This window comes from Patagioenas fasciata, chromosome 15 (genome assembly GCF_037038585.1).
Source record: "Patagioenas fasciata isolate bPatFas1 chromosome 15, bPatFas1.hap1, whole genome shotgun sequence".
Classification (NCBI taxonomy): Eukaryota; Metazoa; Chordata; class Aves; order Columbiformes; family Columbidae; genus Patagioenas; species Patagioenas fasciata.
This window is the reverse complement of record NC_092534.1, coordinates 1,665,098-1,691,502: the sequence shown is the minus strand read 5'-3', so window position 1 is coordinate 1,691,502 and position 26,405 is coordinate 1,665,098. Positions and strand designations below refer to the sequence as shown.

The 26,405-nt window shown below is 49.6% G+C and overlaps 2 protein-coding genes across 2 annotated transcripts in view; both read left to right on the top strand.

The window, feature by feature from the left end:
- The window catches only part of PARN (poly(A)-specific ribonuclease), a 251,745-nt gene that overhangs the window by 5,352 nt on the left and 219,988 nt on the right, over positions 1-26,405 (top strand). The window lies entirely within an intron of this gene.
- Positions 4,368-17,102, top strand: LOC136108835 (ral guanine nucleotide dissociation stimulator-like 1). Its single transcript, XM_071815357.1, has 18 exons — positions 4,368-4,507; positions 6,101-6,598; positions 7,230-7,331; positions 7,774-7,982; positions 8,401-8,478; positions 8,915-9,099; positions 10,523-10,647; positions 11,261-11,476; positions 11,901-12,004; positions 12,338-12,422; positions 12,814-12,900; positions 13,205-13,237; positions 14,154-14,275; positions 14,510-14,599; positions 15,018-15,156; positions 15,624-15,776; positions 16,444-16,558; positions 16,748-17,102. Exons 1-18 carry the CDS (start codon positions 4,472-4,474, stop codon positions 16,864-16,866), a joined length of 2,496 nt encoding a protein of 831 aa, XP_071671458.1. The 5' UTR covers positions 4,368-4,471; the 3' UTR covers positions 16,867-17,102.

Below are 26,405 nucleotides of genomic sequence, written 5' to 3'. Positions count from 1 at the left end.
AATGTCATCCACATATTGTAGCATCTGCCCCTCATCAGACGGGGCTTCCCAGGATTCAGAATCTTTAGCAAGCTGATTTCCAAATGTTGTCGGGCTATTCTTAAATCCTTGTGGCAACACTGTCCATGTGAGCTGGGTTTTACATTGATTTTTAGGGTTCTCTCATTCAAATGCAAATATTGTCTGCCTAGCTTCATGGAGAGGGAGGCAAAAGAAATAATCTTTTAAATCTAGAATGATAAACCAACTCAAACCAGGTGTTAATACTCTCAGAAGGGTGTATGGGTCTGCTACCACTGGGTAGAGGTCCTCAGCTGTTTTGTTTATAGCTCACAAATCCTGAACCACCCAATATGACCCGTCTGGCTTGCAGACAGGCAACATAGGGGTGTTATAACTGGACTCACATTCCTTGAATAACCCTATTTGCAGGAATTTCTCTATTGCTGGCTGAATTCATTCCCTGTCCTCTTTTTCAAAGGGTATTGCTTGATCCTTACCAGCTGCCATCCTTTGATTTTTAACTCAACTGGTGGGGCTTTTTTGGCTCTTCCAGGTACGTCAGTGGCCCATATTCCAGGATACACTTGGTTCACAAGCTCTTCATTAATTTTGCCCTCTGTGGGAACAGTTACTAAAAGAAAGCTCATTATTTGCACATATTGCTGATCGTTTACCCCCAGAGTAATTCTTCCTTTTCCAAATCTCATCATTGCACCCATTTGTTCCAATAGGTCTCTCTCCAAAAGAGGATTAATGGAGTTAGGCATATACAGAAATTTGTGAACGCCTACTTGTTTACCCAATCTGTATTCCAAGGTTCACAAAAATACGCTCTTTCACTTTGGCCAGTGGCTCCCTTTACTACCATGTAGTCATTACTTACTGGCATTGAGAACGAGAATGTTGCTCCCATATCTACTAAAATTCCACTTGTTTTTTGTTGTTTCCCTGGTTTCATTATAGCCAGTGGAAACGCTAGGGTGGATTCCCCAGGTCCTCCTCTGTCTCTTTCAACCTTTGCTACTGTCCGATTCTCCCTTTGCCTACATCCTCTGCACCTTTCTCGACATTCATTTTGCCAGTGTCCTTTTTATTCCCACACCACGCACACTGATCTTTTGCTAAAGGCTTTCGACACCTTCCAGCCCTTTCAGTTCTCAGTTCCCTACTGTCCTGTAGTGCTGCTGCTATCATACACCTGTCCTTCTGACGCTCCGCTTCCCTGTTGCTAAATATTTTCCAGGCTTCATCTAACAATGTTTCCAAATTCCGACTTTCTGTTGCTTTTAGTTTCTGTAACTTCCTCCGAATATCATTTGCTGACTGACTGGTGAATAACACCACTAACTGCTGTATCTCTCCTTCTGAACCCGGGTCAGAGGGTGGATGTCTAAGAGGAACCCGGGTGCTGTGTGCGCGTTGCACACAACCGAGCAGCCCGGCAGGAACGGGCCAGGCGGGGCTGCCCCCCCGCTCCGTGCCCCGCGGGCGGAGCCCGGAGGAGAGGAGCTGAGCTCCCGCTACAGCAGCCGCCGCTCCCCCCTCTTTTTCCGCCGCTTTAGCAGCCACTCAGCTTTTTACTTCTTCTCTTCTCGCCGCAGCTGATCCAGGGGGAGCTGCCGGGCACGGGCCTGGGCTCCTCTGCCCTTTTTCTCTCTTCATTTCATTCCTGCGACTATAATCTTTATATGCAATTTCAATTACCTGAGCAATACTTACATCCCTCAGCTCCTTCCTTTCGTAATTATTTTACAGGTGTCAATAAACAGCATATTAAGCATCAATCCCTTACATTAATTTTAGATCCAAATCAGCCGGTCCACAGAACAACATTAACTGCAATACAGCTAACCCAGAATTTCACATTCAAATCACTTTCCCTACTAATTTACTCTCATGTGTACAGATGCATCTTAAGGGGGAGCAAGGTGCTACTTTAGTAATGGAACCAGTTCTCATTTCGTAATTATCTCCCAAACAAATTCTTTTGGTACCAAATATAAATATACAAACTACTGAGCTCAGACACGCAAATCAAATACCAGGTTCCAATATGCGAACAGATCACAATTACACTTCTTCAAGACAATATCTCAATGTTTGCATTGCACCTTTGAACCTCTCACTGCTCAGCAGGTGGAGGCACCGCTGGGGCTCCTGACAAAGCAGGGCAGTGTGGCTGGAGCCCCATCGGCACCCGGCCCCCGCCGCAGTGAGCTGGACCGGGCAAGGCTTTTATCAGTGTCCCATCTGGGGGGCCACAACTGCCATCCCAAACCAGGATTCTTTACATGGTGCGCATACAAAAGAGCCAAATCCAGCACACTGTGATGAGACACAACCTGTCACAGAGCCAGGCAAGTCCGGATGCTGGAATAAAGTCAGCGTGCCAGAAAGAAAAGCAACGGCTATCACACACAAAACCCTATCACCACATTCACACAGTCGAGAGCCAAATTGCTTATCGTCACAAAATGTACATTTTGGGTCAGTCTGTGATCTTACTATACCATACAACTGCAACACATTCAAACAGATACCCACGAAGAAAAAAAGCCAGTACCAAAAGGCATCTGGCAGACTGCTCTGCAAGTTTTTCTGTGATTCATTTCTTATCAGCCAATTCTCTCTCCGCTTGCTGAAGTTCAAACCATTCTACTTGTAAATCTGTCTACAGTGATTTAATGATCTCTTGCTCAGTTTGCTTGTCTTTGGGGCAGCTATCAAAGCTGCTTCCAGAACAGCAGAGATCTCAAATCTGCTTTCTTTTGCCAAGTCCCTTATTTGCTCAGTTACAATATCTGGAGACAACCAATGTCCAGAAGCCCACCTAAGACCCTCAGGAGTCCAGCAAGCCCTATAATCTTTCAGTAAACTCAACATCAGGGAGCAGTCCAGGCCTGGCTTGACTCGGGGTGCCATGACCCACTGCCGGAGAACGCGGCACACACCGATCAGTCCTCCTTTAGAGCCTCTGGCTCCTATCCCCCCAAAGTGCTTCTCACAGAATATCCCACTTCTGACACCCAATAAACTGTCCCGTCCCAACAGGTGGGATGAGGGATGAGTTAACTCTTGGTTTCTCCTTACCTCTTCGAGTTTTTTTAGTTTCTTTCTTATATCTCCACAGGATTTTGTTCCAAACTGGGGAGTCCACTCCTTGAGTCCATTTATCCTTTGCTTTTTCCTTGGATGAACTTCTCTTCATCCCAGAATTCTAGTATGATCCCCTCCAAGGGACTGTTGGGGGGTCCAAAATTCTAACATGACCCCTGCCCAACAAGGGACTGTCGGGGGGGTAACTCTGGCAGGTCGCTCCCCTTCGACCTCTTGTGGGGATCAAACCCACGAAACCTGGCTCACAACGTGGGGATCGAACCCACTACAACTGGTTTACAATGTGGGGATTGAACCCACGACCCTGACTGGGTTACGATGTGGGGCTCGAACCCACAACACAGAGAGAGTGCTTCACTCGCTTTGTCCCACCAGTGGCCAAGCCCCCCGTGGGGTGTTGGAACCGCACTTAGAAGGACTCCGCACTCACTTCGCAACGAGGTTGCGTCTCAGCCAACACCAGTCACACAATCCCACTGCTGACCCGGCGGTACTTACAGTCCACTTTTCCCGTCGGGACCTTCGTGCACCCTTAAAATATTAGCTCCCTCCATCAATATAACTTCATAAACAAGTTTCATAACTTTTTACATAGAACTGAACCACCTTTTCCTTTTTCCAGGTTCAGAGCCCATGCCTCATTTTGTTATATCTGTAAACATTAAACATCTTAGCACAAATCACAAGTGCATTTCTCACACTATTAATAACTCACTTCCTAGATCAACTAAAAAAACCCCACACACCCCAAAAAAAGAAAACAAACAAACAAACAAAACAAAAACAAAACAAAAAAACCCCAACCAAACCAAAAAAAAGTCAAAACCCCACACGTGGTGTCAAGTAGTTTTTAATAAATTACTACTGTTCTACTCAGGTAAATCAAAGTCAAACACAACTCCACAGCATGTCCGTCCCTTCCCTCTCCAGCCCCCAGCGGGGAGAACCGTGAGGAACACCAGGGCCGTTTCATGGAGAAACTGCTCCCGTGGGGTCACGGCGGGTCAGAAGAGGAAGGGCTGGGAAACCAGGGCTGTGCTGACACACGGGCGCTCCAGCCCACACCGACCCCGACCCCGCGCTGGGCGCTCCCGCTCCGCACACGTCCTGCTGCTGAAGGTCACGCGGGCGGGCTGAGGGCGGGGCAAGGGGGCGCGCGCGGAGCGGCGGCGAGCTGCGATTGGCCGGCTGCGGGCGGCACGTGCCGCCGCGAGGCCGCGTCCGGTCGCCGCGGTGCCGGCGGAGCCGCTGCCGGCGCTGCCGTCGGGGCGAGCGGTCGGTGTGAGAGAGAGCGGAGTGCGGGGCTGGCGGAGCCGGCAGCAGCCCTGCCTGCGGACGCGGACACAGCGCCATGTGCGGGATCGGCTGCGGGCCCTGCTGCGGACGGGTATGAGCGAGCCGGGCCCCGCCGCCCGCCCTCCCCCGGGGCTGCGGGGGACACGGGGCCGGGGGTGGCAGCTCCGAGTGCCGAGAGAAGGGGGTTGGTGACCGCTGCCGAGTGACAAGTGACGGGACGGGAGGAAACGGCCTCCAGTTGTGCCGGGGGAGGCTCCGGTTGGCTATTGGGAACATTTCCCCCCAGAAATGGGAGGGAGTGCGGTCTGGGTGACCGAGTGGTGAGGTGACTGCGAACTGGCTGAGGGGAAGAAGCCAGAGAGTCGTGGTCAATGGGGCAGAGTCCAGTTGAGGCCTGGATCCAGTGCAATGCCTCGGGGGTCAGTACTGGGGCCGGTATTATTCAATATATTCATCAGCGATTTGGACGAGGGAATAGAGTGACTGTCAGCAAGTTTGCTGGTGAGACCAAGCTGGGAGCAGTGGCTGACACTGGAAGCTGTGCTGCCATCAGAGACCTGGACAGGCTGGAGAGCTGGGCAGGGAAACATTTAATGAAATAGAACAAGGGCAAGTGTAGAGTCTTGAATGTGGGCAGGAACAACCCCAGGTTCCAGTGTAAGTTGGGGAATGACCTATTAGAGAGCAGCGTAGGGGAAAGGGACCTGGGGGTCCTGGGGACAGCAGGGTGACCATGAGCCAGCACTGGGCCCTTGTGGCCAGGAAGGCCAATGGTACCTGGGGTGGGTTAGAAGGGGGTGGTCAGTAGGGCAGAGAGGTTCTCCTGCCCCTCTGCTCTGCCCTGGGGAGACCACACCTGGAATATTGTGTCCAGTTGTGGCCCCGCAGTTCCAGAAGGACAGGGAACTGCTGGAGAGAGTCCAGCGCAGCCACCAAGATGCTGAAGGGAGTGGAGCATCTGCCGTGTGAGGAAAGGCTGAGGGAGCTGGGGCTCTGGAGCTGGAGAAGAGGAGACTGAGGGGGGACTCATTCATGGGGATCAATATGGAAAGGGGCAGTGTCAGGAGGATGGAGCCAGGCTCTTCTCGGTGACAACCAGTGATAGGACAAGGGGCAGTGGGTTCAAACTGGAACACAAGAGGTTCCACTTAAATTTGAGAAGAAACTTCATCTCAGTGAGGGTGCCAGAACACTGGCCCAGGCTGCCCAGGGAGGTTGTGGAGTCTCCTTCTGTGCAGACATTCAAACCCGCCTGGACACCTTCCTGTGTAAACTCATCTGGGTGTTGCTGCTCCGGCGGGGGGATTGGACTGGATGAGCTTTCCAGGTCCCTTCCCATCCCTGACATTCTGTGGTTCTGTGATTCTGAGAAAGGGTTGTTAAACATTGGAACAGGCTGTCCAGGGCAGCGGTGGAGTCACCATCCCTGGAGGGGTTTAAAAGGCACATGGATGAAGTTTTGAGGGACACGGGGCAGTGCCAGGGGTGGGTTAACGGTTACACTCGATGATCTCTTCCAACCAAAAAGATTCTGTTATTCTGTCATACAATCTATTTTTTGCATTGTAATAGTGCCTAAAGATCAGGGTTCATATGATCTTGTCCTGGAACTTTTGCAAGGACATTAAAAGTAAATGTGTTGCTATCTGCGATTCAAAACTGCCGTTCCGTTGTTTTCTAACAGGCTCGGAACTTCCCCTTTCGGAACCTGTCTCTTTGGAGATGTTGGAGGAGACCAAGGAGGAGGACACCCAGGAGGAAGGCACGCGAGGAAGATGTGGAGTCTCTGCACAGCCTGGAGGAGACTCTGACCAAGCCAACCAAAGAAGATGTGGAGACTCCAGAGCGCACTGAGGAGAGTCCAGAGCGCATTGAGCAGAGTGGAAGCAAGACAAGAGAGGAAGATGATGAGACGACAAGCAAGACAAGAGAAGAAGACTCAGAGACTCCAGAGCGCATTGAGAACACTCTAAGCAAGATAACACAGGAAGACATGGAGACTCCAGAGCACAACGAAGAGAGTCCAAGCAAGATAAGAGAGGAACACGTGGAGACTGCAGAGTGCATAGAGGAGACTCCAAGCAAGCCAGCTGAAGAAGACCCGGAGACTCCACAGAGCCTGGAAGACAACGTGAAGAACCAGCCTGGGGAAGATGTGGAGGTTCCACAGAGCGTTCAAGAGGCAAGTCGCTGGTGTACAGACAGTTCTGTCTGACTAGGGGATATTTTAGAGATAAAGGAGGTAAAAGCAAACAGAAAAGCAACCCCCAAAAACCCCAAACCCCAGCTTCCCCAAACCAGGATTTGGTTGCACTGCACTCAAATCCTTTCTAATCGAGTTGTTGCTGTGCTTAAGGCTGTGGTAGTTAGTAAAGCCCTGACACTTCAATTATTCTAGTGGTATGTATGATGAAAAAACATTATGTGGTTGCAGGGGGACCAGTATATGTATTTCTAAAGTTAATTGTTACGTCTGTTTTCAATTCTCTAGTGCTTTGCTCCTCAACACGTATCAGCATGTTAATACAGTGCCTGTTAGTCCTGGGGTTCAGGAGATCTGGACTCTCTGGTTTAATTCTTACCTCTTTCATTGGTTTGTGCAGTAATCTGTGCACTCAGCTCCTCTCTGCTTTCAGTTATAAGTCCAAAAAACCCCAGGTAACTAAAGGCAGCTAAAAGGTGGCAACTGAAGTGAGCGTTGTTGAGGTGTTGTAAGATCCTGGTGCTGGCACGCTGGTGTCTGCAGCCTGCGCTTGTGCAGAGACCACGTTCCTTTCTCTCTTACCTGTTTTTCTTTGCCCTTTTCCTGGCAGAGCACAACTGAGGATGGAGGTGGAGAAGGAGCTGTTGACTGTGACATCCTGAGAAGAGCGCAGATCCCGCAGACTGACAGTGAAGGAGCAAGATGGCTCGGGGTAAGTCAAGCTGGCGTGGTGGCCAAGTCCCCAGCTGATTCAAGGGTCCTTACTTCATTGCCAAGTGAAGGAACTTAGATCTTTCATGCTGCAAGAAGTCTGATAAACCTTTCTTAAACTTCTTGATGCTAAGAGAGCATCCGGGGTTTTTGAATGGTTGGCCCTGTTAGGAGGGAATGGTCAGTTTCAAAGCCTACCATGAGATTACAGCTTAAGCACTGGAAACAGTTGCCTGTTTAAATAAGAAATGTCTTTATTGTCCTCCAGTATTTGATACAGCATTTGGTATTTGGAAAGCCAGAACTGACAAAATTGTTTAGTAACTAGAGATGGACTATTCCTGTGAAAAGGTGGAATGGAGTCTGTGTTTCATTGTGCAGGCTGTGTCAGGGATCCGGCTTCTGCCTGAGTTTTGTGCTTTGTCTTTGTTTCCACTTTGTAGGCTGAAGGGGACCAGTTCCCTGCAGAACACACTGTCAGCCCGGACGAGACGTGCAACAGCAGGGCCCTGAAAGCTGGAACTTTGGAAAAGCTGGTGGAGAACCTTCTGACGGCTTTTGGGGATAATGATTTTAAGTACATCAGCATCTTCCTCTCCACATACAGGGCTTTTGCTTCCACCTGCACAGTCCTGGAACTGCTCCTGGACAGGTAAGAGCCCGGACAGAATGGAAACTGAGCCATCGTTTATTATACACGACAGCTGTGTTGGAGAAAGCGGTTGTGTTCCAGCCTCCTTATGTGCTGGAGTGTTGCTTTGGGAAAGGCTGAGTGAAAATGGGCAGAAAGGGTCTTGGAGCTGTGAGCAGAGTGACTGTTTTGGTTGATTCCTCCTCTGCGCAGGCTGCTTCCTAGGAATTAACAAGCTAGTTTGGAAGATACTGGCTGTTTCTTTAGGATTTTTTTCCTCTTCAGGCTCCTTAATTTTGCCCAACTCTTAGATTCCACATTTGCAGTTTGAGCTAGAAACGCTCTTTAGTTGTTTATGCTAGTTGTATATGAATTACACGATTTGGGATTTTGCTTTTGCTCAGCAGAGGTTCCTCTAAACAGCCATCTCATTTTTCAGATATGGAAACCTGGAGATTTCAGGCTCCGAAGAAGCTGGAGACCAGAATTCACCCGAATCCAGCACAGTGCTCGGGACGTAAGTTTGGTTTTGCAGCGCCCAGCGAGCCCCAGTCAGGGTTCGGTGTTGGAGGAGGACGTGGGCAGCAGAGCTGTTGTTTCCTTTGACAATTCACAGCTTCAAGGAGCTTGTGTAAAGGCCGAGTATCAGCTCTCTCATAACACATCCAGTAATGCAACCCAGAGAAAATCTTGAACTTTTTTTTAACGACTGCGCTGGTTTCTCAAGGTGTAATTGAAGAAGCAGCCTTTAGTTTCCTATGAAGAATTATCTTAATAATATTTCTTGCATAAAAAGAACAGATTAAATTCTATGCTCACAGAAGTGTCCATGCTACCTTCATGTGGGGGATGAATGTCTCAGTGTTCCTGTTGTTATATTAGATCCAGATCCATAGGATTGCATCAATACCTGCTGCATACAACCCGTGTGTTCTCTCTGAATTTGCTCACAGTGCGATCGCATCGATTTTACAAGCCTGGCTCGACCAACGCGCCGAGGATTTCCAAGAGCCACCGGACTACGTCTGTCTGATGAAGGTGCTGGATTATCTGAAGAGGAACGTACCCGGCTCTGACCCGGAAAAGAGGGCGCAGAACCTCTTGGAGCAGTTCCAGAAAGAAGAACTGGAAAATGACGGTGAAGTACCCTTCTCTGTGTGTTCTCCCAGCGTCAAGCCTGACACGTCCCCTTATCCTGGGCAGAAAGCTTCCTGTGCCGTGAGCTGAAAAGTCGTAGGAGCTCACGTAGTGTGTGAATGAGAACTAGAATCAACTTCCAGCTTTAGCAGAGGGGCAAGGGGGCATCACTTGTGTAATAAGGGATAAAGGAAATGACAAAGAAAACCCATTTCATCCCATGAAAATCCTGTCTGCCAGATGTTCCAGAAATACCATGTGAATGCACAGTACTGTGAAATATCCATCCGTGCCTGGTGCTGTCCTTTCCTGGGTTTGGTTCCCATGGACCACAGCAGGCGAGCTCACAAGAGCTCTCTTTAGATGCCTCTGGTGTTCCGAGTGTCCTGGTTTTGGTTAAGCAAGACCAAATGTCTTTGAGTGAATTTTCCTTTCTGCTAAGTCCTTCTACGTGCATTTTTTTCAAGCTGGCTGTGTGTTTTTCAGACCCGGTTGGCTCTGGAGCGCATAACGGTAGGTCTGGTGTGCAGAAAAGGCCCAGGTTTAGACTTAGTGCTGCGGCAGCCAAGGCTGCTGATCAATTTTGTACATCCCGTGAGAGGGGTGGACTTGCAGGGAGGGGCGGCCAGAGCAGGTGACCCAAAGTGACCAGCTCGGTAGGTTTTCCACGCCATCCACGTGCAGCATCTAGAACTGGGAGATCACCAGGGTCTCGCTCTCCTCGTCCATGGCCGCCATCTGAAGAGGAGCCTGCCTGCGATCCTAGGCCTGGTTCCAGGCCCTGCAGCCCTGAATCCAGCTCTGGTTTACTGCCGAGTCCAGCCAAGGGCATCGCGGTGCCTGTCCTGCAGCTCCTGGAGCCACGATTGGTTTTGTATCTTTTGCATTACTTCCTCTCCTCATTAGTATTACTAGCAAAGCATGTTTTAACTTTCCAACTGGTCTGTCTCCCTTCTCCTTCTCTCCCCTTGAAATCTGGATATAAGAGCATTCTCAGCACAATATTTTGGGGGGATAACTGCAGTCTTGTCTCTTTGCAGTTCAGGTTTTATTCAGACTATAGAATGCATATATACTGACAAGTAGATTATCAAAATTCTGCAGTGTTAATAAGGAATTGTTGTTGGTGGGATGGTGGTTTTTTTTCCTTCCAAAGAATGGTGAGTGAATGGGTTAAGGCACTTCTCAGCTGAGAGACCGTGAACAGCTCAGTTCTCTCTGTTTCTTTGTCTTCCACTTCCTCTTTGCCAATTTAATCTTCTGGCCCTTATCTTTCTCACTAAAACATGCAGCACCGTGAGGCCGTTACACCAGGCAGGACGCTTTGCATGTTCTGCTATTAGATGTAGTGGGTTTGGAAATATCTGCTTTGACAAATTGTTTGTTGTGTAAATTTACTAACTCATGTTTTCCACGCTGGACAGACGGGTTGCACAGCCTTTCTCCCTGTAACCCGGATGATGACGAGGAGCTGGAGATCAGCAGTCCGGAAGAATTCTCATTGTTCCAGGAAGAAGTTGTGGCAGAACAGCTGACATACATGGACGCAGTATGTAGATCATACGTATTACTTGAAATGCTCGGGGAAATAGTTCTGGGCTTCTAATTTATTTTTTTCTAAGAACAACTCGGTTTCTAGGACACAGAGCGCAACTCTGCTTGTTTATCCAAATTTGCTTCGTTGATTGGGCTTTTCCTTCAGTTATTCTGAAGGTGTTGTTTGTCTTTTTATTAAAGTGTGAATGTAGACTGTGTAGCCTTTTTTGCAAAGTTTGATATTTGACCCCTCAGAAATAGCATGGTTTTGCTGTATTTTAGGCTACCTCACCTAAAGATGTATAAGTACTTTTAACTGTAGTGATCCGAAATGGTTTGTTTGTACCAATCTCTTTCAAAAATATCATTATATAGAAATTTTTCCCCTTGGTTATGCAAGTGATAGAAAGGTGTCTCTTATTTTGCCAGGACTGATTAGCTGACAGTTCTTTTAGGACATCAAGCCTAAAGGATTATGGCAAAGTGTATATTTTAAACTAAGAGAAAACAAATATTTGCCTTCTAATACCATCTTAGATTTAGGTCCAGTTTGTGCTGTAAACATGCATTTCTTCCTGTGGGCAATAGCGATCCAGGCTGACTTGGACACCTCTGTTTCCCTCTAGACACTTTTCAAGAACGTTGTGCCCCACCACTGCCTGGGCTGCATCTGGTCCCGAAGGGATAAGAAAGAGAACAAACACCTGGCACAGAGCATCAGAGCCACCATCTCGCAGTTCAACGCCGTCACCAACTGCGTGGTCAGCACCGTCCTGGAGAGCAAAGAGCTCAAAACACACCAAAGAGCCAAGATCTTGGAGAAGTGGATCCGTATCGCACGTGTAAAGCGTTTATTCACGACTGTTTAACGTTCCTTGTGCGGGTGCTGTGGAGCCGGAAGGGGAGGCGGGGGTTGTTGGTGTTGGGCCGAGGCCAGGGAGCAGCTGAGCTCTCGTTCTCTCTGGTTTTGACCAGCTGTCCCTGTCACAGCACATGCAGCGTTGCTCTTCCTCTCCTCACAGTTGTAGTTTGGGCAGCATCACCACAAATAGACGAAAGTGAGGAAAACAAGATGTAAATGCCAAAGCCCATCAGGTGTTTGGTGGCTGGAGCGGGGAGTGATATTTTTGATGCTCAGTCTTTGTGGAGCTGCCCGCTTAGCAGGGAGAATGTGCAGCAAGCAGGACACGGCGCAGACAGAAGAGCACTGACTGTTGGTGATGCTGACGATTAATGCTCCTGTGTTTCTCACCGCTCCTTTCACAGGAATGCAGGATCCTGAACAACTTTTCTTCCTTGAAGGCCATCATTTCCGCACTGCAGTCCACCTCCATCTATCGTCTGAAGAAGACCTGGGCCTGTGTTCCAAAGTAAGGCTGCGCCTGACAAAGGCAGAAAGCTCCGTGCTCTTTCTTTGTACCCATTGATCCACCTTCTTCCAAGAATCTCACATCTGCAGTGCGATTGAGAACCCTCAGCAGGGTCAGCGTCCCTGCGGCATTTCTTTGTGTCAGATAGGGCCTGGGAGCTCCAGAAGATCCCAGGAAGGTTCCTGGTAGATGTGCAGCGTGTCACGGGATGTGTTTTGGTGCTTTTATCTTTTATGTGCCCAACTGTTAACGATTCATGAGAAAAAAATAGTACCCTGATCTGATTCAGAGTGCTTACAAACAACTTAAATGATTTAATCTTTTCCTGTACAGGGACATAATGCTGATGTTTGAAGAGCTTTCTGACATCTTCTCTGACTGCGACAACTTTTCGACGAGCAGGGAGCTGCTGATGAAGGTGGGAATGAGCTTGAGTTGCCAGGCTTGTGATCTCACCCAAAGCCGAGCTCAGCCCTGTTTCTAACAAACTGAGCTCCCGTATGCGGAGCTTTGGGGAAGACAGGTCTGTAAATCCCAGGCTTTTCTGCTGGGGCGAGAGGTGCTGCACAGCCTGATTTGGCGCAGATGAGTTACGAATGAGCACTTTGCGTTTATACCGCTCTGTACAGACATGAACCACTGGCTAAGATACTAAGGATGATGTCGTGAAAGCATCATTTCCAAGAGCACTGTTTGGTGAAGCAGACTGGTTGTATTTTTTTCACTTGCACAGGAGTATTCTAGCATTCTAATTAGTATTATTATTATTTCTCAGTCAATTAATCCACCGTTGCTCTGATCGTTTGCAGGGAGTCACGCAAGGCGCGGTACCCTACCTCGGTACCTTCCTCACGGATCTCATGATGCTGGACACGGCCCTTCAGGACTATCTCGAGGTAATTTGGAGCAATTTTTGTAATCCTAAATATCCTCCCTCCCTTCCCGGCACTGTGTTGCTCCTGTATCTTCCACTGGGTTCTAGTGCAGTTCTTAAAAATGGAGGAGTCTATTTAAAAAATAGACTCGGTGACACGAGTGCTGTGGTTTATCCTAGAGCTGGAAACTGGTCTTTGTAGAGGCCTTTGGTCAGGGCAGCTCTGGCCTTTCCCTTGGTGTCGCTGCTTCATCCTGTTCGTGATTAACTCCAACCGAGCCTGTGCTCTTCTCCTCTGATCCCTTCCTTCTCTGTCCTTCCAACAGGGCGGCCTGATCAATTTTGAGAAGCGGCGAAGGGTAAGTGGAACGGTGCCTGTTCTGTGATCGTTAGTTCCCGATGCTCTCTGCTGGAGTGTTGTCTTGGCGAGGCCTGTTGTCTTTGCTCAGGCGAATCCAACAGCCGCTAAGGTCACTGCAGACTGTGAGGAAGGAAGAGAAATTCCTTTTAGATGTGGGCAGCAGGGGAAGAGGAGCTGCAGGGCGCTCGCTGCCAGGGGATTTACGTCTGGGGCACATTCCCCCCGTTTGGTGTTCACGGGAACACGTTACACGTGTGTGTTCTGTGTGCTGGCCACAAGATACAGGTTGTGACCATCTTCCTTGTGCTGCAGTAAATGGTTGTGGGTAAAAGGTGCAGAGAGCGAAGCGGGTACCTGGGACCGAGAAATCAAGGCTCAGCGTTTCCTTCCAGCCTGGGCCTTGTTGATCAGAGATGAGCAGGAGCGAAGGTGCCGGGCTTTCCTCTGTCCGGGGGCAGTCGCGCCGGATCTCGGACAGAATTATTTTGGGCAAGTGTGTGTGCAAGCGGAGTGAGGGAAGAGCAGCGCGTTCCAGTCACACGTTGGGGGCAGCGTTTTGTGTTCCTCTGGGGCAAGTGTGAGTGCACGACGTGCAGAGCTGGGGAGGATCAGGCTCTGCTTTCATCACAGGCACCTCTAGTTCTTTCCCTTGCTTAGTGCCTGAGAACCACCCACGTACAGAGCGGGATTCCTCTCAGCGCCGCTCTGGCCACGCAGGGGTGAGCGGGAACGGGGAGCTGCAGAGTTGCATTGTTTGAAACAGTGGTTCTTGAAATAGCCACTTCTTCAACTGAAACCGACCTGCGGGTCCAACTCAGTTTGTCCTGGATCTGTTGCTGCGTGTGTTTAGTGTATGAATGAGACTGGCTTTATTTTTTGAATTAGAATTCCTATTTTATTATTTGTTTTCTTAGGAGTTTGAAGTAATCGCCCAAATCAAGCTCTTGCAGTCCTCATGTTACAAATATTGCATGGCACGAGATGAGAAATTCCAGCAGTGGTTTAGGAGGCAGCGGCATTTAAGTGATGAGGAGAGGTAGGGTCTCAGCCCAGCTGGCGAAGCAGCTTTTCTTCCCCCGCAGGCAGGTTCAGGTTCTCTCAGCCTTGAGCTCTGCGCTGCCAGGAGCTGCTCCTGGAGAGTGGAAATACACACGCACAGAGCTGCGCTCCTCCTCGTGGGGATGAACCCTCTGGGACGTGGGAATGACCCAGGGGTTCTCAGATATGGCCACTTTGAGATATTTAACTAACGGTAGTGCCTGTTCTGCAGTTTCCATCTTTCACGGGAAATTGAAGCAGCTTCTGACAAGAGCATCGCATCGGGCAAAGCTCAGAAGAGTGTGGCGAAGAGATTCAGCCTGTGAGTACAACGGGGAGGGGGTTTGGTGTGTGAATATGAACTGGAATAAATCAAACACCAGCTGACAAACCTGGCTGGGGATCCAGAGCACTGCAGTGCCGTAAGGAGACGCCACCAGCTAGAAATACGTATTTCTGTTGTCCCTTTCTATGGGCGTAAGTAGCCATGAGGGTTATTGACTAAAGTCATTAGAAACAACCCTAAGGTGTCAGATAAAGGAACAATTTTAGTGCTGGATTAGAAATGCAATTCAAATTTGCAGCAGCAAAACAGAGTAAATAAGGATAGAGTCTAATTTGATCTACACAGACAAACAATAGGCCACTGGAGATAGGAAAACACAACAGCAGGTCAGATTGTTGAAGCAAGTGACAGCTGTGCTCAGCCCAGCTCTGTTGTGCTTTCTTTTCTCTCCTAGGCCGTTCCTGGGCTTGGGGGTGAGCGCCCACAGCTCACCCGTCAACGCGCAGCCCAAACCTGCTCCAGCTGGGAGCTCTGGGGACAGCACCGTCACCATCGTCCCTCCCACCGACACTGCTGAGGAGCCTCAGCACAAGGTAGGGCCCGGGCCCTGTGTTCAGCACAAACAGCCTGTGCGACCCCAGGCGCTTGCCCAAGCCTGTGGGTCTTGACTGGAGCGCTGCGTGCAGTGGAATGGAGGGACCTGAGCTCTGGGAAAGGCAGTTTTGGGGGGAAAGCTCATCTGCATCAGCCCAGCCTAATTCTGGGGCAGGCAGAGCAGCTGAGCGAGTGAGAAGCAGGTGAGGTCAGAGCTCACCAGCCCTGTGGTTTGACCTGCCAGGAACTGCCCAGACCAAGCCTTGTCTGGACTGGGTTCCGTTCCCAGGGAGCTTTGTCCTACAGACTCTGCTCTCTTGACCTAAACTGCCTTAACTGAGTTGCTGAATCCCTTGTTAAGGCTGTTTTGCTAAAGAGTGTCATATTTAGCTTTTGGATCTTTTAAATGAAATGGTAATAAATGTGTTTGATCTCGTCTCCCCCCATGCTGCCATCTGATGACAAGTGCTCCAAGAAGTGCCCCGACTCTGTGACTCCCATGACATCCAAAGAAGTGCCGCCAGTCCTGCCGCTTTACAACCACCAGAACGGAGACAGCTGCATCATCCGGACCAGCGTAGAAGAGGACAGAAGTGGCAACATCTACAAGAGCATCCTGGTGAGTGGTGGGAAGAGCAGAACGCTGTTACTGTGGGTGATGTTTTCACCCCAGGTGACTTGAATGGTGCTTTTAGTTTTGGAAACACCTGTTCACTAATGAAACCTCCTTGACAGGGAAAATGACAAATGTTACAGATCAAAACATGTGGAGCAGGGTATGAATGAGAGTTTTGCTAAGAGGATCTCTCAAGGTTTCTGGTCTTGAAATTGAAGCTTGTATTTGATCGACAATGCCAGGTGAAGCACTCTGAGCAAGTGCCGGCTTTGCTGCCCCTGCTCTTCTGCCAGCGCCGGCTGTTGTGTGTCCAGCTCAGCACTGGGGCGTGTGAGCTGTGACACAAGGTGCCCCTTCCCCCGCAAACCCAGCTCCAAGGCCCAGAATCTTTGCAGGACATCACAGAAAGTGTTTAGCAGGGGAGACTGTGGATTAATGGATGTCTGCAAAGAGCAGCTGGGGCAGCTCTTGCTGTGGATTGGACGGCTGCTGAGAACAAGGTCTCACCTCTCCAAGTGGTTGCTCAGGAGAGCAGAGGCTGTGATTTCCTGCTGCATTTCTAGAGCAGTGTCTGTGGTCTTGAACTAAATCAACCACCAGGTGTCACAAAGAGCGTGTTTGAGTATCTGGCAGAATCAGTAACCGACTCATTGCAACTCTGTGTTTCCAGCTGAGTAACCAAGAGAAGGCTCCTGCTGTCATCCAGCGAGCCATGGAGAAGCACAACCTGCAGTCTGGCTCGGCTGAGGATTACGAGCTGGTCCAGATCATCTCCGAGGACAAAGGTGGGGAAGCAGAACTCTGCTGCTGCTGCTGCTGCTGCTTGAAGAGCTCTGCTGCATTTTGCCGGCCAGAGTAACATGCGGAGCCACGTCAGAAACGCCATCGCCACGTTGTCCCAGCTGCCGGTGAGAACAAACCCCTAACGCTGAGTGGGGCGCCCATTAACACTCGCTCTGCTCCCTCTCTTGCAGAGCTGGCGATCCCACCCAAGGCGAACGTGTTCTACGCCATGAACACCCAGGCCAACTTCGACTTCATCCTGAGAAGAAAAGCTGCAGCACAGGAGGAGCCCGCACTTCATGGATTGTAATGGTTGAGCTTTGCATCGTCTTTGAGCTTTGTATAAGATTTACTGCTTATATTATAAGTATGTAAACTTCTTTTCCCCCGGTTTTAGTCTGGAGTTCATATTCGTATAATATTTAATATTTATATAACAAGGATATTAACTCTTTTCCAGTTTTTGTCTGCAGTTAATGTATTTTAATACTTGATGTCTTTCTCGTATTTAGTCTTTCCATACTTCTATAGAAACATTCAATATTATATAACCTTTTTTCCACTAATTTCTGCTTGGAGTTACTGTATTTAAATAGCTTAGCTTTATAGAATATTTGAGCTTTGTATAATATTTAATATTTATAGAATAAGTACATAAACTTTGTTCTACCAGTTTTAGTCTGGAGTTAATGTATTTAAAGGTTTTATTTTTATATAATACTTGAGCTTTACATAATAATTAATATTTATGTAATATTTTATTTATTTTTATGTAATGCTTCAATATTTAATATTTATTTAATATGTACATAGACCTTCCCCAATACTTTTTTCTGAAGTTAATATATTTTAATACTTGATCTTTATATAATATTTGAGCTTTGTATAGTATTTTATATTTATATAACAAGTACATATACATTATTTTCCACGAGTTTTACTCTGGAGTTAATATATCTAAAGGTTTAATCTTTAGATAATATTTGAGCTTTATATAATATTTAATATTTATTTAATATTTTTATTTAATACTAATTTCTGCTTGGAGTTAATATATTTATAATATATAATATATATAATATTTGAGCTTTATTTAATATTTTTATTTAATTTACTAATATTTAATATTTATTTAATATGTACATAGACCTTCCCCAATAATATTTTTCTGGAGTTGATACACTATTTCATCTTTAAATAATATTTGATCTTTGTATGATATTTAATATTTATATGATAAGTATATTAACTTTTTTCAACCAATTTTTGTTTGGAGTTAATGTATTTTAATGTTTGATCTGTATGGAATGTTGGACATTTTTATAAATATATATAGATAATAAATATAACATTTTTTTGCATCTTTTTTCTGGAGTTAATATATATTAAGAATTGAGCTTTATGTAATACATAATCTTTATTTAATATTTATATAATAAATATGTGAAGTTTTCTTCCCACCAATTCTTGTCTGGCGTTAAAATATTGTAATATTTGATGCCTATGTAATATTTAATCTTTACATAGATGTAACATCTCTATAATAAATACGTAACCTTTTTCCACTAATTCTTCTCTTGAGTTAATATATGTTTAGATTTCAGCTTTTATATAATACATAGTCTTTATTTATATAATAAATATGTAAACTTTTTTCCCCCCAATTCTTGTCTGGCATTAAAATATTTTAATATTTGAACCTTATGTAATATTTAGTCTTTATATATATGTAACATTTCTATAATAAATACGTAAACTTCTTCCCACTAATTTTTGTCTGGAGTTAATATAGTTTGATATTTGATCTTTAGATCATATTTCATCTTTATATATTATTCAATGTTTCTATAGAAGTATCTAAACTTTTTTCAACCAGTTTTTGATCTGGAGTTAATAGATATTAATATTTGAGCTTTATATAATACATCATCTTTATTGAATATTTATATAACGAATACTTGAACTTTTATCCACCCATTTTTTTCTGGAGTTAATATATATTAATGTTTTATTTTGCATTCTATTTAATCTTTAAATAATATTTAATATTTATATAATAAATATGCAAATGTTTTTCCACCAATTCATGTCTGGAGTTATTTTAACGTTTGATATTTATATAATGTCCCTCCTTTCTCTTTTCTGCAAGTCCCTGTCTCTCTTTGTCATCCTACCTTTCGTCATTGCCCCTGTTTCCTGCTCCCTGTGCCTCTTTTTTTCCGTCTCTCTCTGTCCTTCAGCCCATCGCAGTTTTTTCCTTCTCTGTCTCTGTGTCCTGATGTACAGCCCTCTCTGTTTACCACAGTCTGTCTGGCCTCTTCCCTGTTCTTTGTCACTCTCTGCCTGTTCGTCTTCCTTCCTTCCTTCCTTCCTTCCTTCCTTCCTTCCTTCCTTCCTCCCTTCCTCCCTTCCTCCCTTCCTCCCTTCCTCCCTTCCTCCCTTCCTTCCTCCCTCCCTTCCTCCCTCCCTTCCTTCCTCCCTTCCTCCCTTCCTTCCTCCCTTCCTCCCTCCCTTCCTCCCTCCCTCCCTCCCTTCATCCCTCCCTCCCTCCCTTCCTCCCTCCCTTCCTCCCTCCCTTCCTCCCTCCCTTCCTTCCTCCCTTCCTTCTCGCTATATCCCCCTGCCCAGCTGCTGCCCCTTCTTTCCTCTCTCTCTTGCTCTGTTTTTCCTTTCTCCATCTCTCCCACTGCCACCACAGTTGTGTTTTATCCTTCAGTTCTGTCCTGCCCACTGTTCTTTGCTCTTTCTCTGTCACTCTGTCCTGCTCCCTGAGTCTTTTTGAATTCCTCCATCTCAGGCCTGCAGCCCATGACTGTTCTTCTCTTCTTCCATCCCTTGGTCCTGCTTCCTGCCCATCTTTGTTTCTCCTTCCATTTGTGCTGCTGCCCATCTCTTTACCCTTCTTGCTCCAGCTCTGCTGCTCCCTGCCCCTCTCATTCCCTCTCTGTTTCTCCCCCATCCTTCCTGCTCTTCTCTCCTGCTCCCGCTTCAGTTTTTCCTCTCTCTCTGTCACTCTGTCCTGCTCCCTGTCGCTGTCATTTCTCTCATCTTTGCTCTGCAGCCCAGCGCTGGGTTTTTGCTCATCTCGGTCCTGCTGCCCAGCCCAGGCTTTTCTGCCTCCATCTGTGTCCTGCTCCCTGTCTCAATGTGTGTCCTGCTCCTTTTCCTTGTCTTTCTCTCTCCCATGTCCCTCTATTTTACTTTTCTATCCATCCATCCCTCTCTTCCTACTGCTTCTTTCTTCACCTGTGTCCTGTTCCTGCCCCTTTTTTCCTCTCACTGTCCTTCTCTCCTGCATCCTGTCCCCACATTTTCTGTCTTTATTCCTCTGTCTCACTGCCTGTCCCATTGTTTCTGGCAATGTACCCCCGTCCAACTGACTGTCCCTTTTTATTTGTCTTCTCTTCCTCTTTCCTGCTTCTCAGCCCGCTTTTCCTCTTCCTGCAGCTCATTGCTGGTTTTATTTCTCCTTGTCTCTCTCTTCATCCCGACCTTCCCTTCGCTTTATTTCTCAGTCCCTTTGTTCTGTTCCCTGTCCTTCTTTTTCTCTCTCCATCTCTGCAGCCCCCTCCCTGTCCCTGTCTTTCTCTCTCCCAACTTCCTTCTTTTTCCCCTCCCCACTTCCTTCTTTTTCCCCTCCCCACCCTCTCTGTTTGGTGCTGTCAGACCCTCCCAGGAGTTTTTGAGCTCTGTTGGTCTCTGTACAGCCCTTTTGGTCTTTGTTGGGATCTGCAGGGCTCTGTGGAGACCTGTTCTGCCTCTTGCGCCCTCTTGGGCCTTGTTGGGCCCTGTTGGGCCTTGTCAGGCTCTCTTGGGAGCTATCAGGCCTTGTCAGGGCCTGTCGGGATCTGTCAGGCTCTGTGGAGCACGGTCCTCCCTTTCGGGCCCTCTTGGGCCTTGCTGGGCCATGTCGGGCCTTGTTGGTCTCTGTCAGGATCTGTCGGGCCTTGCCAGGCCTTGTTGGGCTATGTAAAAAGAGCAAGGTTAAGCTTAGCAGACGGTCTTTGGCCGACAGGCCTGGACAGAGCCCCACATAGCCCGACAGGCCTGGACAAGGCCCGACAGGGCTTGAAAGAGCCTGACAAAGCCTGAGAAAGCCCAACAGGGCCAGCCAGGCCTTGCCAGAGCCCGAGAAAGCCCGGCAGGGCCCGACAGGGCCCGACTGGCAGAGCCCTACAAGGCTCTCCACCTCTGCAGCCCCCTCCCTGACCCTGTTTTTCTCTCTCCCCGCTTCCTTCTTCTTCTCCTCCCCACCCCTTCTCCCTCTCTCCTGCTCCTCGCCCCGACTGTTTCTTCCTCCCTGTCTCATCACGACTTCTCATCCCTATTTGCCTTGACCTCTCCATCTCTCCAGCCTTTTCCCCGTATGTCTCTTTCTCACTCGGCTCCTCTTGCCTGATTTGTCTCTTTCTGGTCCTCTGTCCATCTCCTCAGCAGCTTGAATGGAATGAGCAGGTGTCCCTGAGCTCTGTGTCTTTTGGTCTGGGGATCATTTAGAGCTGGTCTCCTTGTGCAGACGGCGGAGCCGGGTGCAGCTGCAGCAGAGGTTGTTCTCAGCTGCTGCTCTGTGCAGCTCGTTGGAAGAGCCGGCTGGGGGCCTCCTTTTGAAGGAAGGTTTCTTGTTGGGCGCTTACTGCTCCCCGGGACCCTGCACCGGAGCCATGTTGGGGCCTGCAGGGACTGGTGGGACCTGTTGAGATTCCTTGCAAATGTGAAGTGAACTTGTCCTGATGTCCTTGAATGAAACCAGACTGCCTTTGTGTGCTTTTCTTCCCAGCTCCAATTCCAACATACGTGCTGGGTGCTGAAGAACAAGAGAGCAGGTGCTATGTTCCAAACGTCCGTGGCTGCGAATTAGCGGAGACCTTGGCTCCCTCAGGTAACGGGGCAGGTGGTCTGTGATCGGGGCCGTGGACTTGCATGGCGGTGCTGTCATGAACGTTTTCTGACCTTGCCACTTCCAAGTCCCTCCTTTTCCTGGAAGTTTGAAGATGGCATTTATTTATTCTGCGCTTCAGCCAGGAGTTGGATGTAATGTAGAATATCTCACGTAACGGGCTCCATAATATATGAATAAGAACCTTGCTTTTTTGTTGTTGTTTTCTAACACGACCTGAATTTTGGTTAGCAATAGGAAGGGTCGTTGACAGAGCCTCGTTTTTGTGAGTAATGTGTTCCTGCAGCGTGCCCGTCCCCATACGGTGACGGTTTCCTGCCTGCAGTGTGATTTTCTGGTCTGTGAGGCCTCACTGGTGTAGCAGAGCAAGACGTGGTTTCTTTAAAGGTAACAATGCTGTGGCAAATCTGGTGGGAACAGCTAGTTTCCTGCTAGAATGCTGCCTGACAAAAATGGTAGCAAATAAGGGCACTTGAAATTGGCTTTTTTATTCAGTCTTCATCCGGAGCTGTTGGAAATGGATTTCTGGGAAGCAAGATCTGGGCGTCTGTGCACTTCCAAGGCAGCGCTGCCTCCCAGAATAGTTCCACGCTTCTCCACTTCTTTCCTTCCACCCTCGTGTAGAACAGGGACATGCAATCCTGTTTAGATTCGGTAATTCCCTGGCAACGGGTGTAGGTTGGGGAACCTGGCAGAGGGTGTGGCCCAACGCGGTTGTGAGGTCACAGCCCCACAGTGATGTGATGTGCTGTTATGTGCTGTTATGTGCTGTGACGTGCTGTGACGTGCTGTGACGTGCTGTCCCGCACTGCTGCAGGCATTGTCTTAGCAGCAGCGGCAGCGGCAGCAGCAGCAGCGGCAGCAGCAGCGGCAGCAGCAGCAGCAGCAGCAGCGGCAGCAGCAGCGGCAGCAGCAGCGGCAGCAGGAGCGGCAGCAGCAGCAGCAGCAGCGGCGGCAGCAGTAGCTCCAGCAGCGGCGGTAACGGTGGCAGAAGCCGCAGCAGTGGCAGCAGCAGTCGCAGCGGCAGCAGCAGCGGCGGTAGCGGCGGCAGCAGCGGCAGAAGCCGCAGCAGCAGTAGCAGCAGCGGCGGCAACAGCGGCAGCAGCATCATGCTGGGATCGTGGGGGGCCAAGGTCCTCCTCCTCCTGCTTCTGGTGTCCCTTCACGCCTGGGACGCCCAGGCGGCTCCGAGACGAGCACAAAGAGCAGGTGGGCAGTAAGAGCCAGCATTCAGCCCTGAGCAGCTCAGCAGGGCAGCAGTGGGGCCAGGGCTGGGGCCGGTTGAGCAGCCGGCCTGAGCCGGGCAGGGCAAAGCGAGCAGCACCACAGTACGGGCATTGGGGCAGGCACCACGTGGGGCCGTGTAGAGGGACTGCGGTTGCTTCAGGGGCATTTTCTGGGCAAGCAGGGGGCTGGGAGTGCCGGTGCAGGGTGAGAAATCTGGGCCCCCCTGAGGTTCCCCCTGCCGCCCAGCCCCGTGCCACAGTGCCCTGTCCCAGGGCAGCCTGTCCCCAGGATGGACGCTGGGCTGGGCTGGCGAGGGAGCGGTGCCACAGGAGCCGGGTGGCAGCCCCTGGCAGCGTTTGTCCCCGGGCTGGTTGCAGCCGTGCCCAGGGCTGTGGCTCTGCCGCTCCCCGGCTGCACCGTGGCTTTCAGCCCCCAGTCTGGAGGGGCGTGCTCAGAAAATGTGTGCTTGGGAAAACAGGGATGTTTGTGCTCTCGTCCTGCAGCCCTGCTCCCCTCGCATGAGCCGCAGGTCCCCAGCCTGCAGGAACATGCAGGGGTAGCTTTTCCCAGGTGCACCTTTTCCCAGGGTCTTGTCCCCCAGAAGCAGGGACAGTGGCTTTTGCCTCCAGTTTGGTCCTTCCTGTGGGAGTGTGGGAACCTCTCTGATCTGTGCTTGATTCCAGGCTATGGCGCTGGCGGCGCTTATCGAGCTGCTCAGCTGGACCCTGGTTATGAGCCTCGGGGGCATCCCAGAGGTAGGTTGTCAATGCCTGTCTGCTTGAGGGAGTAAACACTTCTGTTTTCAGAGGTTATTCATGTATAATTTTACCAAACATCCTCTTAAGGACTTGCAAGACCTTTTTGTGCCTTGGGGCTGTTGCACAGATAAGTAATGACTATTTCTTTACCGGAGGAGCTGCTAAGTCTCAGCAAAAAGGTCACCCGTGTCTCCTTTTAGCTGTAGGAACCTACACCTTTGTATGTCTCCTGTGTAATCACCCCACCCCCTTTACAGTCAGCACAGGTGACTAAGAAGTAGATGACAACATGGCCTGGAAACTCCTTACGTGTGTTTGATTCCCTGTTTGGTTCTTGCAGTTCATGGTGGTGAAGACATTGAAGGGAATCATGTTCCTGAGCCTGCGGGGAATCCCAGGGGTAAGTGTTCAGTCTTCCTTGGTTCCTGGCCTTTTGCATTTGTTAATATTTGGTTTGTTATTTGTTAAGATTTTGTTGGAATAATTGCGCCTTGCAATAGCCAGCAGGCTCTTCTCTACGAGAAGTGTGAATGATCATTTTTTCCTCTGGTGCCCCGTGCTTCCAGTTCAGTGTGGGCTTCCTTGAGTGTGTGTGAGGGGTCTCCTGGCCAGAAGGCCCTGAGAGGCCCCATCTTTGTCCATCTGCTCCGTGAGGGGTGTTGCTCATGGCCTGGAGACAGCAGTTTGGAAGCTGCCAGGTCCCAGCACCCCCAAAAGCCAAAGCTTATTTTCTAAGCTTTATTACTGTGTTTGGAGAGTACTGCCTCCTGAAGCTGCCATGTTCCTGATGAGGAAGTTACTGCTCATGAAACTGTCCCGCTTTCTCTCTAAAGAGACTGACCATGAGACTGAGCAGAAGACCTTTCCAAGGGCAAGCAGTCACACAGCGCCAGTCTCAGATGAAGAAAGGGAGACAATGGCAGCAACTGGCATGCCAGGTAATTGCTGTCCCGTGGTCACCTGGTGTCACCAGTCACAATGACTGTGTGCCTGTGGGCTCTACCCCAGCTCTTGCACATCTTAGCAGCAGCCAAACCTGGGAGTGTTGGTGCAGAGAAGGGTTGTCCAAGAAGGCAGGAGTGGCTCTCTGAGGACAAGGGTCAGCTCTGGTGTGTGGAGGTTATTGCCAGCAGCGTGCCAGAGAGACGCTCTGAGATGTCTCTGGACGCGGGTAGAGCTTGCTCACCTAGCACCACGGTCCGTGGCCCGGAATTTAGGAACTTTGCCTCTTGGGGAACGAGGACATCCGAGGGCTACAGCCCTGCCCGTCTGAGGGCTACAGCCAGTGCGCTGTCCCCGGGCCAGCCTTCCCCCAGCGTGGGCATCGGGGCTGGGGGGGACGAGCAAGTGGCTCTGCAGGAGCCGGGCAACAGCCCACAGGCTGCATCCCACCTGTCGTCCTCAGGGCTGTCCTGGCAGGGAGTGCTCAGGAGATGCCCGCTGGGGAAAACGGGAGCGTTTCTGCTCCGTCCCTGCAGTGCTCTGCTTGGCTGCACCGCGGGTCCCCAGCACACAAACCCGGCGTGCAGCCCAGAGGAACAGACGGGGTAGCGCTGGTGCAGCTGCTTGCTGGCACACGGGCTCTTCTCCACGAGAAGTTGGAGAGATCCTTCTTGTCCTCTGGTGCTAAGACAGCAGAGCCAGAGGCACCAGCCGCTGAAAAAAGCCTCTCTTGGGCATGTGAGGCACGGTGTGAGATGACTGGCAGCGCAGAGCACAGTAACGTGTGGCATTGTCTCCTCTCCCACAGGGGCGGACGCTGGGGAAAAGGCTGAGGCTGCCGGTCAGGAGGGTCTGCGCGAGCACTACATCCCTGTGATCGCAGCAGTCCTGGCTGTGCCGCTGTTTGGTGTAGTGGCGGCTTGCATCATCATTTCACGGCTGAGGAAGAGAGCCCTGTGAGTTTCTTTTCTGTAGAGCTGTGCATTGCTGCAGCTGGCAACGAACTGTTTGCAGTCAGAGCGTGCTGGAGAGCCCAGGCAGCTGCTGGCCGGACTCTGCTGAGATTTCTGCTCTGAGATGTTTAACGGACCTCTTAATTCCTATAATGAGTAGACTTCTCCTGAATCTCATTCCTACAGAAGGACCCAGGGAGATGAAGAAGCACCAGAACACATCAACACTGTCTCTGCCTGCAAAAGCGAAGACCAAACTGAAGATCAAGGCAAAGCAGAGTCAGGAGAAGAAACGCAAAAGGGAGAGATTGCCCAGGAAACAGAGCTTTTCTGCAACAGCTCCAGCCCATCCTCGTGGATCTTTGCGGTCGAGCTTGCCCAGCTGTACAGGAACATGAGGGCAGACGCCTCAGCTCTGCCTGTTCCCAGCTGTTCTCTCCCTCGTGGTGCCTCCCCACCGGAGCCCTGGATTTCCCTGGACTCACTGGAGCCTCAGCCCTTCTGGTGTCCGTGTTACCAGTACCAGAAGGGATACTGTTCATCAGATGATGACTTTGTAGAATAAATATCAAGTATTTTTGTACAAACAGTGAGTCCTTGGCTGGGAGCAGGGCTGGGTCTGTGAGAGAAGCTGTCAGACACCTGCTCTCCGGGAGGGACCCCTTTGTCCCAACATCAGCCTGGTTTCCCAGCTGGGGCTGTCAATAAGGCTTTCATGCACCAGGATGGGGACGTGCTGGCCAAACATGAGTGTTGGTGCAGAGAACGGTTGTCCAAGAAGCCAGGAGCAGCCCTCTGAGGACAAGGACAAGTGTTAGCTCTGGTCTGTGAAGGTTATTGCCAGCAGCGTGCCGGAGAGACGCTCTGAGATGTCTCTGGACACGGGTAGAGCTTGCTCACCTAGCACCACGGCCCGTGGCCCGGAATTTAGGAACTTTGCCTCTACTCCATCCCTGCAGTGCTCTCCTTGGCTGCACCGCAGGTCCCCAGCACACAAACTCGGTCTGCAACCCAGAGGAACAGATGAGGTAGCGCTGGTACAGCTGCTCGCTGGCACGTGTGCTCTTCTCCA